This window comes from Onychostoma macrolepis, chromosome 14 (genome assembly GCF_012432095.1).
Source record: "Onychostoma macrolepis isolate SWU-2019 chromosome 14, ASM1243209v1, whole genome shotgun sequence".
In the NCBI taxonomy this organism is placed as follows: domain Eukaryota; kingdom Metazoa; phylum Chordata; class Actinopteri; order Cypriniformes; family Cyprinidae; genus Onychostoma; species Onychostoma macrolepis.
In genome coordinates, this window is record NC_081168.1 from 18549852 (window position 1) to 18570323 (window position 20472).

General features: G+C 35.9%; 2 protein-coding genes across 4 annotated transcripts in view; one reads left to right on the forward strand and one right to left on the reverse strand.

The window, feature by feature from the left end:
- The first annotated feature begins 1872 nt into the window (after positions 1-1872).
- Positions 1873-16481, forward strand: LOC131553658 (metal cation symporter ZIP8). 2 transcript variants are annotated; one of them, XM_058798478.1, is made up of 10 exons: positions 1873-1927; positions 2028-2139; positions 2244-2562; positions 2695-2854; positions 4419-4588; positions 6300-6422; positions 8089-8223; positions 9993-10182; positions 10345-10529; positions 16136-16481. In XM_058798478.1, exons 3-10 carry the CDS (start codon positions 2347-2349, stop codon positions 16283-16285), a joined length of 1329 nt encoding a protein of 442 aa, XP_058654461.1. In that variant the 5' UTR covers positions 1873-1927; positions 2028-2139; positions 2244-2346; the 3' UTR covers positions 16286-16481. The 2 variants fall into 2 exon arrangements, with proteins under 2 accessions (XP_058654461.1, XP_058654462.1); XM_058798479.1 differs by having other exon boundaries at positions 1903-2562; positions 8092-8223.
- A 148-nt stretch (positions 16482-16629) lies between these two features.
- Positions 16630-20472, reverse strand: part of LOC131553654 (diacylglycerol kinase theta) — a 37634-nt gene continuing 33791 nt past the window's right edge. For both annotated transcript variants that reach the window (XM_058798470.1, XM_058798472.1), the window contains exon 23: positions 16630-20299. In XM_058798470.1, the coding sequence (XP_058654453.1) occupies positions 20198-20299 (102 nt within the window). In that variant the 3' untranslated portion in view covers positions 16630-20197. The remainder of the gene's footprint in view (positions 20300-20472) is intronic.

Sequence of the window (20472 nt, forward strand, 5' to 3'; positions counted from 1 at the left end):
ACAATCAGTGAATAGTGTTTGGGTATGAATGGGTAACTCCAGATGTCACAAAACAGCAAGTTACTTAACCTCACAACAAAAGCAACCACAAAACAGTGTAAATACATCTCGGGGGGGAAAAAAGACCTTATTAATTATTCATGCCCAATGATGGGAACAACGGGATCATGACGTTGATATTTACTTAAACAATACTTGTAAAATAACAAACAATTCCAAGTAAAATATACTTATAAGTTTAAACTTTAAATTGAGCTTAAATTGAGTACTAATATTGAATTTACTCTTTTATTTAAATTCTTGCCTGAACTAAATTATTTAATGTAGAAATTACATTTGTTTTTCTGTAGTATTTACTTCACCACAAAATCATTTTTATCAGTGGCACCCTATCCTTTTAAGTTAAGAATATCCTTAAAAATGTATAGTTATAAAAAAATATTTTAGGGATGTATTTACTTCATCATTTTGCATATTAAAAAACAGCCAATTTTATCTTTAGCATCACTGCAGAGCAGAGTTAACTTGCTCACAAGTCTTTTTTCTTTCTTTCTTTAATTAAACACATAGAATACAAATGTAAAAAGCCTATAAAGCATGTGGTTAAGTTACAAGCACGTATGTAAACAAGTAGACTGCTCGTTATTCATTTTAAGGTAATATGTTGACTCAATATAGTTATTAACTGAATGAACACAGAGACCTGAATGGCACATGATACACAATGAGGGTGACAATCAGTGAATAGTGTTTGGGTATGAATGGGTAACTCCAGATGTCACAAAACAGCAAGTTACTTAACCTCACAACAAAAGCAACCACAAAACAGTGTAAATACATCTCGGGGGGGAAAAAAGACCTTATTAATTATTCATGCCCAATGATGGGAACAACGGGATCATGACGTTGATATTTACTTAAACAATACTTGTAAAAATAACAAACAACTCCAAGTAAAATATACTTATAAGTTTAAACTTTAAATTGAGCTTAAATTGAGTACTAATATTGAATTCACTCTTTTATTTAAATTCTTGCCTGAACTAAATTATTTAATGTAGAAATTACATTTGTTTTTCTGTAGTATTTACTTCACCACAAAATCATTTTTATCAGTGGCACCCTATCCTTTTAAGTTAAGAATATCCTTAAAAATGTATAGTTATAAAAAAAATATTTTAGGGATGTATTTACTTCATCATTTTGCATATTAAAAAAACAGCCAATTTTATCTTTAGCATCACTGCAGAGCAGAGTTAACTTGCTCACAAGTCTTTTTTTTTCTTTCTTTCTTTAATTAAACACATAGAATACAAATGTAAAAAAACGTATGTCAAGGAAAAGAGCCAGAGGTTCAAGGATGGCCAAACAATACATAGCAATTAAAATTCAAAAGAGATAGAGTGGAAGTTGTATTTTCTAAGCAAAAAAAAAAAAAACAACAACAAAAACCCTTAAAAATAAATAAATAAATAAATGAGAAAAAATAAAATAAATAGGCTAATCACATAACAATAAACACTCTTCCCTCAAAACATAAATGATCAAATAAAAAATTATACAAAAAAAAAAAAAAAAAAGTGAGTATTCAAAGTTTTAGTTGCCTTTTTGTTACAGTAGGTAGCCTAGATAAAGATTTAATCTTTAAATTAAGAAAGACATGTTCACAAATCTCTGAAGTCAAGTCGCAGGTCTTTATTGTGTCTCGAGTTTCCATCTCTGTTATTAACATAATTAAACATTTGAAACAATGCTACTTAGGGGAACTTTAAGTATCTGAACATTTCCAATTAGTCCTATTGTCAGCGAAATTGAAAATGAATCAAATAAATGCACACAGAATACATACAGGCTCCGCCTATGTCCCATCAATAAATTATGCAATGTTTGCACGGCGTTTTTATTCACGGGCTGTTCACAACTAACGGTATTTTTGCATGCATTGGTGTCTTGCAAAAGTTACTTTAGTGTAATTCATTTGTACTCTATGTCGTATCAAAATAACTAGATGTTCTGCTGGATTACAGTCAGGATGTTTAAAGCTCGTGAGGCTGCTGGTTTGAACATAGTTTGTTTGTGGGTGAAGCAAGCGGAATTTAGCATGGCTGGCCGGGTGCCAAATGGAGGCGCGACATATAGGTCAGGTCACCGAGGATACTAATAGTGAAGAAATAATTAACTCTTTTAATTGTGCTTATCTTCATTCTTAAAATGCAACTTTGCTTGCTGTTGTGTTGTGTTAGATTCAGTCCTGCTCCCGCGATAATCTCCAGACTGGACGTTTAAATCTCTCGCTGCTTTCGCTTCATTCGAATCGCTTCAGACGGAACCGTGTGGTCTGTAAGCATGGCAGGCATTCCCAAATCTTTCACTCATGTGTTCATAGGCTTTCTAATAACTGTAATCTCAGGATTAAGAGCCAGCTCTCTGCAGCAGGTTTTCGTGAAGGATATAGTGGCTGTTTACGGAGAAAACGGTTCACTGGATCTCAATGGCATTAACAGTTTATTGGAGACAATTGTGCAAGACAAATTGGATTCGAACATTCCTCTGCGTGCTCAGGTAATCGGGTCACTTTAGTTACAATATTTGTCATTTTATGGGCAATTGACTAACTTCATACTGTATATAATGTGACTAGTTTTGTCATTCTTAGCTTTATTTCATTGACTTGACATTGTCCCTGTCTATCAGTGTGTGTCCGGAGAAGATATTCTGGTTCACTATGGGCTTCAGAACATCTCTCATCTGACAGAGGAACATCTGGTCACTGTCTGCCCGGCTCTGCTCAACCAAGCTGTACTGCCACCCTGTTCAACTGAACCTCCAGTACACAGTGACATTGATCTGCGTGGTGAGTCTTCATCTGCTCAACTGAAATCCAAGTCTATAGAGTAGTCAAAGACCTTTCTCCTGATGTGATCTAGCATACATTTCAATTTCACATCCTCTAGTGTGAAGAATGGCAGAGAATGATGGGAAGTTTGCCACCTGAAATAAGTTAAAGTTAATAATGAAAATCTCAGAAGATGCAAAAAATAAAAATAAATGAATAAAAAATGAATGATTGAATTCTTTTTTTGTTTTGTTTTTTTGCTTTTATGCTTCAGTAAATATTAAAATAATACTGTATAACAATATTTATTTACATAACAGTAAACATATACTGTATTACAGTAATGAAAATCACAGCTGAGAATAGCAATTATAGACAATAGTGTTTGTTACAAAGCTGTAATCTTTCTTTAAGTAAAATACAACTCATTAAGTTAATGCAAAACGGTCTCAGTAGACAAAAATATTAATAATATATAATTTATATTGGTATTTTTTGTATTAATGCTATTTTGTGCTGCTTTTATGCTTATTTACACTTAACACTGTACATGTTTTACTGTAATAATGAAAAATCACTTTTGAAAATTATGGCAATTACATACAGTTGTGTTTAGTTGTCTTCAAAACAATGTCACAATACACAAATATCTTTATGCAAAAAGCAAAAGCCTTCTTTTATGCAAAACAACTTTTGTATTAGTATTAGTGCTATTTTTAAATAGTGCTATTTTTTATTTTAAATCAATCAAAAAACATTAAAACATACTATATATAAGTATATAATAAATTATAGATGATTGTTTAATTGTCTCAATAACTCTCAGTCAGATTTATTATAGTTAACTAAAATCATTAGTCACAAAATTAGTTACTTGAAATAAACATTAACTGAAATAAAGTGTACAAAAACTCCAACTTTTTTTTTTAGCTAGTTGCCAAGACCAAATGTATAATTTTCATTTAGTTTAACAATGTACTCATTTAACTAAAAGTAAAATAAAACTATTTAAAACTACAGTATATGGACATATTTATATAAAAGAAATCTAATAAAAATGACAAAAACACAAAAAATACTAAAACTTTAAATAATGAAAATGAAAAATATGAAAAAAAAGCCATTTATAAAATCTATAATAGTATCTCAATGATACTAAAATAACACTTATCTTAATGCAAAACAAAACAATCTTTTACTATAATAGAGTAAAAATGATACTGTTTTTCAGTAGTGAAAATGTTATGAGGCAAAAATCTTTATGCAAAACACAATTTTCTTTATTTAAACCTGAAAGATTAAAATACGTATTAAATTTGTATTTTTGTACATATATTAGTTTTAAATTGTTTTTTTTTTTTAAAACAAAGCTGTGTATCAGTATAATAGAGAAATAAAGTACTGTAATGACGTAAGGAAAATAACTGTTGAGAAGGGCGATTGCAGACAATTAAATAACGTCACAAAGTAAAACTCTTTTTTTATGCAAAACAATTTTATTTTTTATTTTTGAGATGAAATGTGATTTACCCTTATGTATAATTTCAGCTGTGTGAGCTCTCCCCTCTCTTTCTGCACACAGTATGGGGATTTGGTTTCTTGGCTGTTACCATCATTAATCTGGCCTCACTGCTGGGTCTGACTCTCATTCCCGTAACTAAAAAGCCCTACTTTCCCAAAGTGCTCACCTACTTCATTGGTCTAGCTGTTGGCACACTCTTCTCCAATGCTGCTCTCCAACTTATACCTGAGGTGAAATGCTTTTCCATTTCTCAGTTTATCACATAGTTCAAAGTTTGCATAAGTCCCCTGGAAGCTTTCTTCAAGTCATCTAGGTCAGTTTAGGACAGTCTTCTAAGAGGTCACATTGGTGGCACAACGGGATTATGAACCTAGTAACCTGCACTGGATCATTCTTGCTTCCAACCGACAAGCTACAATTATACATCTTTAATTGCCTTCTTATCAGCACCATGATGCTGATGCAGATTATTTATGCTTAAAGGGTTAGTTCGCCCATTTAAGACATGAAGTCGTATGCAATCCTTACCAGCACTATAGTGCATACACACTGACCCACCCTTTAGTCACCTCCCTGGTCAAAGTTTTGGCCGCTGGAAGTTTTTCAAGATAGTACTCCCGGTTAGTTTCCGGGGCCTCAAAACTGTGCGTTTTTACGTGAAAAAAGTATTTGCATTTCAAAGCTTGAATAATTTACATCACAAAAAACACGCCTGACAAAATCCATACCTCAGTTTTAATCGGCACTATTTTCTTTCCATTTCTATCAATCCGCGCTGCTGTCAACGTCAACAGTGCGCACGTTCAGATCAGCTGTTGATAGCGCGACTCGCTGACAACATGTCTGACTACGAAACTTCTGATGACGAAACCAATTTTAGCACAATGTCAGACGGAACAGATGATGATGAAAGTAATTTTAGCACAACGCCAAAGGGATACCTTTACCTATACCTATACCTTTACCTTTACCGTACAGTTTAGACATTGGATCATAAAGTTAGTAAATAGAGCTTACCCGTGGTACTGGTACAGCAAAACTCTTTAAAATCATTTTTTTTCTTTTTCCTCCTTGGTTGGGGATGTAATCGTCTTCGCTGAAGTGAGCACTGCACACACGGAAATCCTTGATTCTCGATATTTTAGCTCCCGCAGAGTAGCCGATGGCAACCAGCCAAAGCTGTCTCGTAGCTATATCCGAAACTGGAAAACGATGGAATCTGAACGGTGATCCCGGCACATTCTTGTGGTCACAGCCTGGGAATTTACAAGTTCGCACCATTGTTCATTTTCTACTTTTTATGTCGTTGTCATTCGATTGTGTAAACACTATGGAACAGCTGATCTGAGCGTGCGCACTGTTGGCGTTGACAGCAGCGGATTGATAGAAATGGAAAGAAAATAGTGCCGATTAAAACTGAGGTATGGATTTTGTCAGGCGTGTTTTTTGTGATGTAAATTAATCAAGCTTTAAACGCAAATAATTTTTTTACGTAAAAACGCACAGTTTTGAGGCCCCGGAAACTAACCGGGAGTACTATCTTGAAAAACTTCCAGCGGCCAGAACTCTGACCAGGGAGGTGACTAAAGGGTGGGTCAGTGTGTATGCACTATAGTGCTGGTAAGGATTGCATACAACTTCATGTCTTAAATGGGCGAACTAACCCTTTAAAATGATTGCATATAATAAAATGCAAATGCTCTTTGAACTGGACTCATTAATTTGTTGAAGAGTGCAAATGCTGCAAATGTTTCTTGATATGTGATGATGACATGATGACTGCATGACGTGATGTTCGTTTTGCAATGGTTACATGTTGTAATAGTTATTTGGGGTTTGCAGTTTAACTTAAACTAATGATGTGCATGTGTACACAGGGAACTCTGGCTATCTGGTTTAACTTGCTCAAAAGACACATGATTACTTCCTCTAATTGAACAGGCCTTTGGGTTTGACCCAAAAGCAGACGGTTACGTTTTCCAAGCTGTTGGGATCTTTGGTGGATTCTATGCGCTGTACATCACTGAAAAAATCCTGAGGATAGTCCTGAAAGCAGAACATGAGGTGGGTTCATCTCAGAATTATGAAGACTGAACGTTCGAATGTTGTATTCATGTGATATCTATTTTGTAAACTTTATATCATTTAAAACTAATCAACAATAGTAAAAGGCATAATTGCATGGATTCTGATTCTGGTCAGTCACAGTATTCTGCTGTCAAAAATTCTCAAAAAAGTGATATTTCACTGTGCATTATTTTTCATATGCAATAAAATATTTACACTCAAACTAATATAACATATTTGATATTTGATAAATACAGTAGTTGCATAATAAGCAGGATAGCGCACAGTCAGCAGGTCATTATCGCTAAACCAATTCCTTCAGCATGATAAAAAGTTGATTTTGTGATGATAAACTGTTGACTCTATATTGTCTCATACTTATAGTTCCAATTAACTGCAAGCAAATAGCAGAGCTTCCTTAATGGTAAATGGCAGGTATGTTGTATATTAGCATGTTCTTTAAAACCATATGCAGTAGGGCTGCAACTAACGATTATTTTAATAATCGATTAATCTGTCGATTATTTTTTCGATTAATCGATGAATCGGATTTTTTTTTTTAGAAAGCATTCATTTCCAACCCTTTATTCAAAAACAGAACTAAAATCTTTAGAAAGTGCACAAACATGTTGCTCCTTGAACATCCCTGAGCTGTTATAATAATAATAAAATAAAATAAAATGGACTAACACAAAAACATACACATGTATGCTTTACATATGGGGAGTGCAAAAATTAAATAATTTAACAACACTGCGTCGTTAGCGTTGGTATTGTATCAGACACCTGCACTTAACATTATATGAAAATCAAGCTCAAATGGAGTTAATAATGTTTTTGACCAGAGAATGACGGAGATGGAGTGTTTTGTCTGTCGTTAGAACGGCTGTAACTGTTATGCAGTGCATAAGTGCATTATGCTTTCATCAACTTTTACAGGTTATATAACTTTGATTGTAGCTATATGGGCGCTTAGTTTTTTCTTGTTGTTTAATACACTTGGCCAAAATCTCAAATTAAGCGCTTATGCACATAATGCACAGGATATTTAAAACGTATATAGACAGCAAATAACTAATTCTTCTCCACTCTTCAAACACACAAAAACATTATCCTTTACTGACATAGTGTTTGAGTAAAGAAAACGCTGTACTATTCAAACACCAATTATTTATTCACCCTTGCATTGCGAAAAAGCAGAGATCTCATCTTCTCCAGGCTGTGTGCGGCGCGTCAATCTGAACGGAGGCGGGGTGAAGTTACGAGGTCTCGCTGAGAGCTCGATGATCCAATGGCGTTACGAAGTTTTACTGACAAGTTATTTTAATGCTTATAATTGGTTTACTATTTTTAAAACTCTCTGATTTCCTTTCCTCTACCTCCGCTCGGTTTTTTTTTTTTTTTTTTTTACTTTTGTTTTTATTTATGAGGCGCCAAACTCTGCTAGCATCCGTGCGCGAGAGAGACCGAGTGTGTTCACTCGCTCCGCGCTCAACTAAAGTTTTTTTTTTTTTTAATAATCAAACGTCTCGCGTCGCGCGACACAACGAATCGATTATGAAATTCGTTGCCAACGCTTTTAGTAATCGATTTTATCGATTTAATCGATTCGTTGTTGCAGCCCTAATATGCAGTAATCATATGATTCATTTTCGAACCCCAGCAGGGCCACGGACACAGTCACTTCCAGCCCTCAGAGGGGGTCCAACAGAACGGCGCCATCAATACAGTGGACGCTGACTTCAACTATGCCAGTAGCGACAAAGCAAGCATAACCTCTGACCCTCCAGGGGAGCAGGTACGACTGGTCAGATCTCACAAAAATGACACATAATGCCAAGAGATATGTAAATGGCTTAAATATAGACATAAGTTACATAAACAGTATGTACAGTTTGGAAAAAAAAAAAAATGGTTTGTTCCCACATGAAATGAAGCTACAACATGAAATGGTAAATGTACTATAGTAAAACTACATTTTTACATTTTCAGTGTGAGTGGTGCTTGCCCATGATAATTGCTTACTGATCCAAGTACAATACTAAAAGTAAAGTATAATATAAAATAAATACACTACTGTTCACAAGTTTGGGGTCAGCAGGATTCTTTTTTTTTTTTTAAAGAAATTAAAACTTATATTCAGCAAGGACACATTAAGACATTTATAATGTTACTAAATATTTCCCTTTTAAAAATGCCAACTTTCTTTTCATCAAACCTAAAAAAAAAATTATTTTTATTTTTTTTATTTTATTTAATTTTTTTTGAGCAGCAAATCAATTTCTAAAGACTGCTGAAAGTTCAGCTTTGCATCACAGGAATAAATATCGTTTCAAAATATATTCAAATATAAAGCGATTTTAAATAGCAATAATAGTTCAAATATCAGTGTTTTAATATTTTTGATCAAATAAATACAGTCTTGGTAAACATGAGAGACTTCTTTCTAAAACACCTTACCAAACAAAATTTTTTACCAACCCCAAACTTTTGAAGGATAGAATAAATCATATAAATAAAAATAAATATATGATATAAATAGTCCAGCCATTCACACTTGAAATTAAGCTAAAACTACTTGTGAACTACGTGGTGAATTTGTTGTAGTAAAACTAGATTTTACTAAAACTAGAAACTAGAAACTAGATACTGGATGCCAAGGAATTGCTTTGCGGTTGCTAAGGTGTTCTGGGTGGTTGTACACTCTTGAAGAGCCCACCTCCTCAAGTCTCTATGATAGTCAACTCTCTATAAAGGGCCCAGGAACCTTCCCGAATGTATGTCTGCGGGATTTTGTGCTTACTTTTGTGTAGCCTTAATGTCTGCAGCACGAACTGTGCAGGAAAAGTTATGCACCAAATTTTAATACTAATAATTCGATTTGTTATCATATAGATTTAATCAAATCCCCATATAAGCAATTATATCAGTGATGCTTGGATTAGCAAACACTTCTAATTTGTATGATATCTATAAAGACTGTTTGCTTATCATAGCAGTAAGCAATTTAAGATTACTTGAAAGTGTCTGTCATTATCAAACAGAGATAAATAATAATTATTTGTCATGACGACCAGGCTGTTACACTATTGAGTGTAACTTCAGACTGTGGTCAATGGTTAAACCAGAATCTTGGGTCATGTGATAACAGTTCTCCTTCAGCAAGACCAAATAAAGCCCCCAATCAGCTGTTTAAGTGCCATTAGCATGTAACACAACATGACTGGACAGTTTGGAGTTTTAAAAAGCATTTTTTTTGCTACAGAATTTAGAAGCGCATAGTGTACAGGTCAGTGCAACTTACAGTCCAGCCGTAGAGACACACACAGCTGTGTTTGCTTTCATCTGTCTCAGCGGCCAGCAGAAACAAGATTGTCTTCTGCCCTTTGACCTACATCACGAGCACCATGCAATTGGGATCGTCATTTTGCCCCTGCAACAATACAAAAAGTTAGACCTCGGGGCTAAAAGTAAATAGTATTTGAAATATGAACCCAGGGTTGAAGCTCAAGAGATGTTGTTATAGTACGAAATGAGGTTTGAATTTAGATGTGAATGTCATTGCAGGGGTGCTGCAGATGGCTCAGAGGAAGACGGCTGGCCAGTGTGAAGACAGTGGCATGGATGATTTCCCTCAGCGATGCTCTCCACAACTTCATAGACGGACTGGCCATCGGCGCTTCGTTCACCGTATCTATTCTCAGCGGCTTTAGCACTTCTATCGCTATCGTCTGTGAGGAATTCCCTCATGAGCTGGGTAAGAAGAATCCCGACTCGTTTACCCAACCGGAAATGTTGTCAGCTCTGACCTTTAAACACTGTGCCAAACCCCCTCTTTGACTGCTGCCCTTCATGAAAAAAACAAACAAACAAAAAAAAAAACACATGAAGCACATTTGCGTTCTGTCTCCCCCTGTAGGTGACTTCATTATCCTGCTGAACGCAGGGTTGAGCGTTCCACAGGCCGTCTTCTTCAACCTGCTGTCTGCTATGTCCTGCTACGTGGGCCTGGTCCTGGGCATCTTGTTGGGTAGCGCTTTTGCCCCCAGCATCATCTTTGCCTTTGCTGGTGGCATGTTCCTTTACATTGCCTTGGCTGATATGGTAAGAGCAGTGTGGGTTAGAAAGCACATTTATTAAGAAATTAATATTTTTATTCTGTATGGATGCATTGAATTGACCAAAAGAGGCAGTAAAGACATTTAGAATGTTAGAAAAGATTTCTATTTTAACACCGCAAAAATGCTTTTCTTATGCCTGGCTCACACTACAGGATTTTTAAAATCCTAACCGATTATGAAATCTGGTTGCAGCACACACATAAGGAGAATCTTTGCAGATTATCTTCCCTCAAATCTTAAACATGCACACACTACAAAATTTGAAATTCGTGGTGCATCACACACTACAAGATATTATTAAGATTATCATGCCAGAGGGAGCGCCTCACGTCATCTCATGCAGCAGCCCGTCAGCAATGTTTACATAATAGCTAGGTACTAGCAGCTTTCACTCACCCGGTATGTTCAAAACTGAGGCGATTTCACCCCAGCGCTTCTCTTTCTCCTTATCGGTTGTGATACGTATTCGACATATTATACAGACAATCGTGTTACTACAAAACTTCAAGAAGCAGTTTCCTCCGTCTCCACTATTCAATGGAGCTGTACAGCAGCTGTTTTGCGGTCTCGCATCGGCTGTTATAAGTGCTGACGTAATCATATAGCCGTCATCACCCCGATTTAAATCCTAAATATCAAACATGTTTGATATGATCGGGGTGGCCCCAATTTGTGTGCTAGAGGATCGGGAGGTGCAAAGTTCTATCTGTGAACGCCTCACATTACCAGATAATCCGCGCCGAACATCGGGACCGATCGAGGTGCTCGACAAGATTTTCCCTCCGATTCTCGGGAGGAGGAAATCGGGGCTAAATCGGGCAAAAAATCCTGTAGTGTGAGCCAGGCATTAGTTGTCATTTTCCAGTACACATAAAAAATTTAAAAAAAACTAATAATCTTAACTTACATTTACTTGAGAAACAAAATGATGTGAGATATTAAGTCTTATTTTCTAAAAAATTTAATTATCAAAATTAAGTGAGTTTATGCTTCAAACAAGAACAAAAATCTATCAATGGTGTAAGAGAAATTGTCTTGATTTATTTTTCTTACCCCACTGGAAGATATTTTTTCTTGTATTAGGCATAAACATACATTTTTCAGAACAAGACTTAATATCTTCTCATTTTATTTTTCAACAAAAAGTAAACTCAAGTAATCTTGATTTAAGATAGGAAGATAGGATTGAAAAACAAGAAAAAAAATTGTGAAATAAATGATGTTCTTTTGAATATTAATAATATTCCACTAAAATATTATGCAGCACAACTGTTTTCAACATTCATAATCATATGAAATTTTTATTGAGTGGCAAATCAGTACATTAGAATGATTTTTAAAGATTCATGTGACAGTAAAGACTAGAGTAATGGTTGCTTTGCCATCACGGAAATAAATTATATTTTTAAATATATTAAAATAGTAAACACTTATTTGAATATTTCAGTTTTTACTGTTTTTTTTTTAATTTATTTTTTTATGATCAACTTTTTATTTTTCCAAATCAACAAAACAACATCCACTCAAACAAACAACAGGGAGGGGGGAACAACAGACACACCATCAACAATTTCAGTTTCAATTTGTAGTAAAAGGAACAAAACAGAATTCACATGAGTCCATAAATTGACAACAATTGGACATTCCCAAAACGTGTGGAGAAAAGTACCTGCTGATACAGTGTTACAGATATGACCGTTATAGGTCAATTGCAGTTTCATTTTAAAACTCTTGTAAGGAGTTATGTGTGCTCTATGGATGACTTTGAAATGGATAAGACGATGAGCCGAGTTTTTAGAAGTTAAGATTAGATTAGATTAGACCACACCCTCTCCCAGTCGACCGATCAATCAAAATCTGGTAATTCACGATTCCAGATAGATTTAATAGAAAGAGACTTTGCAGTGTGATCATTAAGTTTACTATATGTTAAAGAAACAGATGGCCGACCAGAGGGTGGTGTGATCCAATCCCACATAGGATGAGAGGAAATAGGGGATGCCCAGGGAACTCCATAGGTCTTGAGAGCAGAACATAACAGAAAAAAGACAAAATATGATGATGCTGGTAAACAAAACTTAGTTCTTAGTTCTTGAAATGAGCAGAGTCCCTGGTTATCGTACAAGTAAATGCATGTGTTTCTGCCCAATGTAGACCAAGAGGGCTGGACAAATGACCGATTTCAACATAAAAAATAAAAGTTGTGCCATAAGGGTGTGTTGTTACAAAATTTGAAAGGTCCTCCCATCAGACGTTCCACCCTTTTTAGAAAAAAACCCCAGAAACAAAGTGAAGTCCTTAGATGTAGTATTCTGGATTCTCCAAAGATTGATTACATTAAGTTCAGTTGTAAATTTATTCAATAACTTAAGAGGATGGGTTAGCTGTAGTATCAGGGTGAGATTTATCCAGTGCAGGATTTAAAACAGCATTAAAATCACCACCCATTACTAAAGGACAATCAATCTGCTCAAGTAATATATTGGAAATATTCGTGAAAAATGCACTGTCTGCCTCATTCGGGCAGTAAATGGAGACCAGTGCTAACCTGTCATTATGTATTTTGCAGCGTATAAAAATAAATCTACCTTCATCATCATTCCCGGTATGTTCAATAGTTAAATGTAACTTCCTATCGACTAAGATAAGCACCCCCTTAGTTTTATTACGAGCACAAGAGAAGGCTGCCAGTTTGTAATGCTTGTTTTGAAAATGTGCCACATCGCATTGTTTTAAATGAGAGACTTGTATCAGGGCACAAGAAATCGATTTACGGTGCAAATATTCTAATATCCGGGTACGCTTAATAGGAGAATTTAGGCCATTTACATTCAATGATAAGATGTTCAGAACATGCATCGTGTGCTCGCAATGCCAAGATTCTGTCTAAGTGAAGAGAAACAAAAGCAATGCCATACTGCCAGTGACATGTAAACATTAGTATGTATCCTGGATACCAATCCACCTAGATGCATAGTCCTTTTAAAAGAAAAGCAAAATAAATAAATGTATTGATGTCTGTTGAAGGGCATAGAGAAAAAAACAAACAACAAAAAAAAAAAACACAAGAAACGACAAACAACTGTGTATAAAAACCAAAGCAGACTGCACATTACCGAGAGTTTAGGTCTGCATAAACGACAGAAACAAATGTTGATGCGTGACCAGTCCACTTCAACGCAAGACATGTCCCCAAAAGGCCCACTGAGCCAAAAGCGCAGTGATTGAACCTGCTCTCCATCAGCCCGAAGAATAATAATAATAAAGAAAAATAAAGAAAAGAAATCATTATTATTTACTAATCAGCGGACGAATGTACAGGACAGGGGCAAGATTCCAAAAAGAAATTAACAAGTGTCCATGGCCACCTTGTTATTGTCCTCTTCAGGGCAGTTAGGATCACCACAGACCTCATCGTTAGTTTTCCCTCGTTGAGCTGAGAGGATGGAGACGGTATCCGACGCCTTCCCGCTGCAGAATACGTCTTCAGTGACAGTGAAGTAACAAAATCCTCCACCTTTTGAGGAGAGTCGAACACCATTTGCTCACCCCTGTGCCGTAGTTTGATTACCGCCGGATAGGTGAGGAAGGGCTGGAGACCAAGTGCTGTCATCTTCTTCAAGACTGGATTAAAGCTCTTTCTCTTGGTAGCTGTGGCTGGACTCAAGTCGGGAAAAAAATAGTAGCATGACATTGTCCTGCGTATATTTCACCGGATATGCCTGCCGAGCACCCTTCAGGATTGCTGATCTGTCATGCCATCTTAGTACACGGAAGATGAGAGTACGCGGCCGATCTGAGTTTTTCCTTCCGTCACACACACGATGGGCCCGGTCAATCTCGATGTCACGGCCCTTCAGGGAAGGGATCCACTTGAAAAGATTAGCTCTAAGGAAGCCAGCTGCATCAGAGCCTTCCGCCCCCTCCGCCCCCTCCGGCAACCCCACCAGTCGCACGTTATTTCTCCTGCTCCTATCCTCAATAGCCGTCATATTTTCGGTGAGTTGCTCCAGCTGATTTCTTAAGTTTGTGACTGTCCTCCTATCCTCACGTGCAGCTGCTTGAATGGAATCGACCCGGTCACGATGGCTAGCTTTTCAACTTCTGCTTTTAGCTCTTTTACAGAATCGTTGGTCGTTTGTATATCCAAATGTAGATCACTGAGTCTATCGCTTCTCTTACAGTCGAAGCCACTACCGAACCGCGAGTACTTTGTTGCTCTTTAAGCACTAGCTTGATACCGTTAGCTATAGCAGCGTTGAGACCCTCTCTGGAGATGGTGAAATCTTTAAATTTTTTCTTTATTGGCGATTGTTCACTCTCTCTTTTCCGGCTGTCCTTGACTGCTGGGGTACTCATAGTGAGCTAAATAAAGAATGGTTCAAAATTTACTGACAGGATATACACAATTTCTGACAAAGTGAGCAGAGCGAAGGACTATACGTGCATTGCCGACGAAGGGTCACATTATCTCCAGTTTTTACTGTATTTTTGATCAAATAAATGCAGCTTTGTTGAGCATAGAAAGCTTTTAAAACCTTTTTTTTTTTTAATCCTTGAAACCCTTATATTTGTGAATGGAACAGAATTGCAATCGTTTTTTTAATAGTTTTAACTTATAACAATTAGTGTTTTTTACCCCTCATGACGAGCTAAATAAGAAATATGTTAGCATTTTTTCCAGCATTTATAGCTTCTTTGTAACAATCCTGACCAATCATTCTGGTCCTATACTGACACCTAGAGGCATGGAGACAAAAAAATTTTTTTTTTTATTACATATGCATTATCCACCTTATTCTTCAACGCGGAAGTAAGCTGCAAATGTGAGATTTCCGGTTTGTTAGCTAATAACAAGAAGAATAACAAGTAAGGGATAATCAACGGCTAGCTGTGCATTAAACGATTTGAATGCACGAAGTGGAGGTGAAGAACCTCCGCGAAGTATGTTACTATGGTTACCAATGTTTATAGGAAGCGCATTAATATAGAACGTGATTAAACTGACCTGGAACTACCTGTGCGGTTCAACAAATTTAATCAACACCTACCAGCCAATCAGAATCGAGTATTCAGACAGACCACGGCATAATGTGCAGTAAACGGTAAAACTGTTTGCACTACAACTCTGCGTGTTCATAATTAAGATAATACATTAAAATAATTTGGAAAGACACACCAATTTGCAATATCAAGCAGCAAAAAGTTTTGCACAGCTAAAAATTGCTGGATGCAGATGAGCCCGGAAGCCAGACACATTAAATTTACAAATGGCCACGACCGCTCTTACAGGAAAAATAAGGTGGATAGAAACATTGTCTCAGTAATACATTCTGTGATAAATAACCGGGGCGTTAATGAGATAAAGTGAGCAGCATTAAGCTGGTCATGTCTTAAAAAAAACAAAAAAACAAAAAGCATTTATTAGGCTACTCATTTAAATGGAGCATGTTTTTTGAAAATATTTTTCAAATGTATTATTCATTTATTTAGGGTTAAAATGACTTTGGCTCCAGTTTTAATGACTGAACGGAACATAAATCTGTGTTAGTGGAGCAAATACTGACCATCTTTCTCTCTCTCACCTAGCTGCCTGAAATGAACATGATTGCCAGTGAACAAGTGCAGAGCATGAAGGCCGATATCATTTTTTTTGCCATCCAGAACGCAGGAATTCTGACAGGATTTGCCATGATTCTTCTTATCACATTGTATGGTGGGAACATTAGCCTGGGCTGAGCCCTCGCTTTTAACTGCCCTTATATTCTGTGCCCAGTCCAGATCATAGTCTCATTTAAGCTATTTATTTGAGAAGAAACTACTTCATTCTATTATTAAATCATTTATACTGAGGAAACTTGAAAATCATTAGGTGTAAAATAATTTGATGATTTCTCAATATGTATAATTTTAGCTATTTTATACTGTTGTAAATAACTGACTGACCTACTAATCATGTTTTGTAGAAAAGAAGGCACAGAGTGATTTATGGCTCATATTTGGTGCTATTTAAATGATCAAGTTTGTTACGTTGTACAATAGGAACTTTGAAAATCATGCAAAATAAAAAGACAGAACAGAACTGTATTAAAAAGTCCAAATTTATGTCTTTTTTTTTTTTTTCATTGGACACATCCATCTGTTATACAGCTGATGATATATCTATACATTTAGTTATTTAATATTCATTAAACACAATGTACACTTAAAAGCATCTTTAAAACAGTACAGTCAGTGCAATATCTTTATAGAATCAAATTAAAAACATTTTATCTCCAAAAATATACATCTATATAGATCTCAGAACATTAATTCTAACCCACTTTACAAGAAGTAATCAGAAAACTTCAAATCACACCAGGAGGTAAAATAACTTAAACAGTTTTGACAAAAAGTTATTAGGTGAATCTCACAAAAGGTGGTCATATTTCATCCTAAAATCAAAAGAAATAAGAAATTATACTTTGCTTTTTTCATTCTTTTCGAGATACTGTCAAGTGTTTATACAGAATTGTAGTAACTGTTGTACTCCCTTAAATGTAAACTAAATTTTAATTTTTTTTAATTTGTATGATAATTACAAAAAAAAAAAAAATCTGGATGCATTACTGTGTCATGAGAATTTTTGGTGGAAATGTGCTTAATTTTCATGAAAAGAATGTCAAAATGACGAGAAGAAAAAATCGTATTGGTCCTAAAATTTAAATATAATTATTTCGATTTTTTTCTTTTCAATTTTTGGGGTGAAATGTGACACGTTTTCATGCAATTCACCCTATTAGTAGGCACATCAGCTCTAAAAGACCTAGAACAGCACGGTTCTACTTCATAGTCACTGAACCAGCAAAACAAACAGAATGGCATGGAGTTAAATGCACACGTACGGCAATACCGCGGAAGTTGTAGAAGCACTTATATGAGGCACTAAACGCAGAGCTCGGGCCAAACCACACCACAGAACAGCACGTTAGCCCGAGGGGTTGTCCTGGCAACAGGCACGACTAATGCAGAAATCACCACTGTACACGTCGCTGGCAAATGAACGACACGAGAGAGGGCGAATCGGCGAGAGAAGACTGCAGCTTCATCTTGGATCTGTCAATGAACTAAAAAACCGTATTATGGTATATAACACCGGTCTGCATTATATTAGCTGAATGAAATCAAATACTTGTATCTTACTAATTTAGGGCCCTATGAAATCCATTTTATTTTTATTTTTTTCAAAGTTCTGTTTTTTCCATTTAAATTTTTCTGGACGCTGTTTTAATGGTTAAATAAAATTTTACTCATCAAAAAGCATGTCTAATTAATTGAAATCATGGAATGTACAATATTAAATAGCAATTTATTAAAATTTTAACAGAAAATATTTTTAATGCCCTATGTTTTGTTTTTTCTCAAATTCAGTTTTATTTTTTCCATCCATTTTAATAGTTTCATTAAATATTAATAATCAAAAACATTACTAATTAATTGATTTTATAAAAAATAATGTATGATTATTTTATTTATTTTATTTTTCCAGAAATACCGTGTTGTGTATTTACAATTATCCGCAAAATAAATTCTGGTAAATATTTTTTTCTAGTAAATATTCCTTTTAAAATAATGTTTCAATTTTATTATCAGTATTAGTACTATCATTACATTAAGTAATTTTTCTGTCACAGTTTCTTCAAGTTAAACCAAACTTTTATTTTGACGGGTTTCTGAAGACCTTTAGGTTTCTGTTTGTATATGATATGACGATAGTTCATTAAGTGACTCTCAGATTGTAGTTTGTAAATTGTAGAGATTATATTCATGTGCTCATATATTGAGGCGGCAGAGGCTGGAAACACCACGAGCGGTATGTGTAGTAAATGAAACCGTGACACGCAGAAGACGCAGGGTTCATATTTAAATGGTATTTTTGCAGCTTAATATTCACACTAGTCCATATCACGTTTAATTTAGTGTAGTTGACCTATTTTTGATTTATCCATCCAAAATTTGGCAAATTCCGTGATACAGTAAATTCCCGTTTTCAGGATTCTGTGATCCCCTCTGCGTTTTCCGCATCACAGAAATCATAGGGCCCCACTAATTTTCTGGTGCTGATGCCAAAAACGGTGTGTTTTGCTCTAGCACGTCACACTTTCTCACAAAAGGCATGCATTTTGTGGCATCTGTGTTGAATTCAATATGGAATCCAACCTGATTATGGTCAATTCCGAATATTCCCACAATCTATGAAGTGCAGAATGAAAAGCAGGAGCAAGTCTTTGGGCGAGCTTGGCAGAACTTGATTCTCGGAGTGATGTGTGCCGGTGAGACGAGGTAGATGAAGTCAGACAGGCTGCACCCTGCATCCAGCACGTTTACTGGGCAACGGCCTACCAATAATGCAAGCCTGATTGGGAGTGGAGTGTCTAACCGATCATACATACAATATTTAAGGCCAGCCTCATGAATCCAGGGCTGACCAGTCACTATACAGAAACCACATATACACTAGCCAATATATTACAACACTGTGCTCGCCTCTAGTTTTAGCTTTACAATAGGACGAGTAGCTTTACATGACTGTCTACTATGTCAAGTAACAGTAACATATTTACTTACAAATCAATGCTTTCACTAGAACATGATAAAGCCATGTTGGCTTAAAGGTTCATATGCCCTGGCACCACATTAAATACCACATATGCTACGTGATCTTGCATGGAATGTTTCATCAAGTAACGTACGGCATTATATTACTATTACACCAAAAGTGGTGCATGTCCACAAACATTGCAGGGAATTTACAAACATTCATCCTTTGTAAAATCAACAACTCTTTTAAGCATTTCACAGTATTTTTCGGTACCACACACGTTCAAAAAGCTACTGATATTCATCCGTCTTTTTCAAAACGGCTGTGATGACGCCGCATTGTTTCTCGCGCATAATTACGCCTCCAGTCTCACAGCTGAGAAAGCTACAAAATTGATAAACAAAGACAATAATCTCTCCCCGATCCACTTATACAATCAAATGTGCTCTTAATGAAGAAGAACTAGTTGTTTGTACATTTATACTGCATTATTTTGGTTCAGATACTTGTGGAAAGCTACTAGGGGGCTGCTATTGCAAATAAACCTCAAGTAAGACATTAATCATTATAAAGACGAATAATGACCAGGTGAGTCACAGTATGTACCATAAACCAAAAAGGCCATTGTCACATACGAACTTGGCAATGTTCACAAAATGGTATTTGGCATTTGTGATAAGCGCAATGTGATAAAATACTGGTTGCTTATTAATATGTGCTGTCGCATTTCAGTGATGGACTACTTTAAGACAATATTCCTTTTGAAAAGAAGATACGGTTTGGCAATCAAAATAAAACCAACAAAAATATCTATACTAGTATGAATCTAAGGCAAAAACAGGCCGGAAACAGGCCGAGGGCAGCTAGAGTCCTGAGAAACAGACTGCAGTGCTATCGTCAGATGGGGCGTTTGGACACTACAGACTATGAGATGATCGAGATGTCTGCGTAACACATTCTAGTTCAGCTAAAGTAACGTTGATAGCCACCCAGAATGTAACAAAGAACAGAGGACAGACTAAAAGAAAAGTTGTCAAGGCGACAGTAAAGGGCTGTGAATGAACTGTTTGTCACTGCCCACCATCACTGGGAGCTGGACTGTCGGAACGGCCTTCCTTCAAACTGCCTGATTGTTTCTTCTGCTTGGTCTTGGACTTTCTCAGCATGCAAACCTAAAAAAGAAAACAAAGCCTTTTTAAATACACAGAACGTTATATTAGAACTGAAGGCTAACAGATGGTGAGAAAGCAAAATTCTTGAACAGAATGACCTTTGGTTCTATTAACAATTGTGGAACATCTGCATTCTTCCACCGGAGAAGAAACACTTTTGCAATTAATTGTGA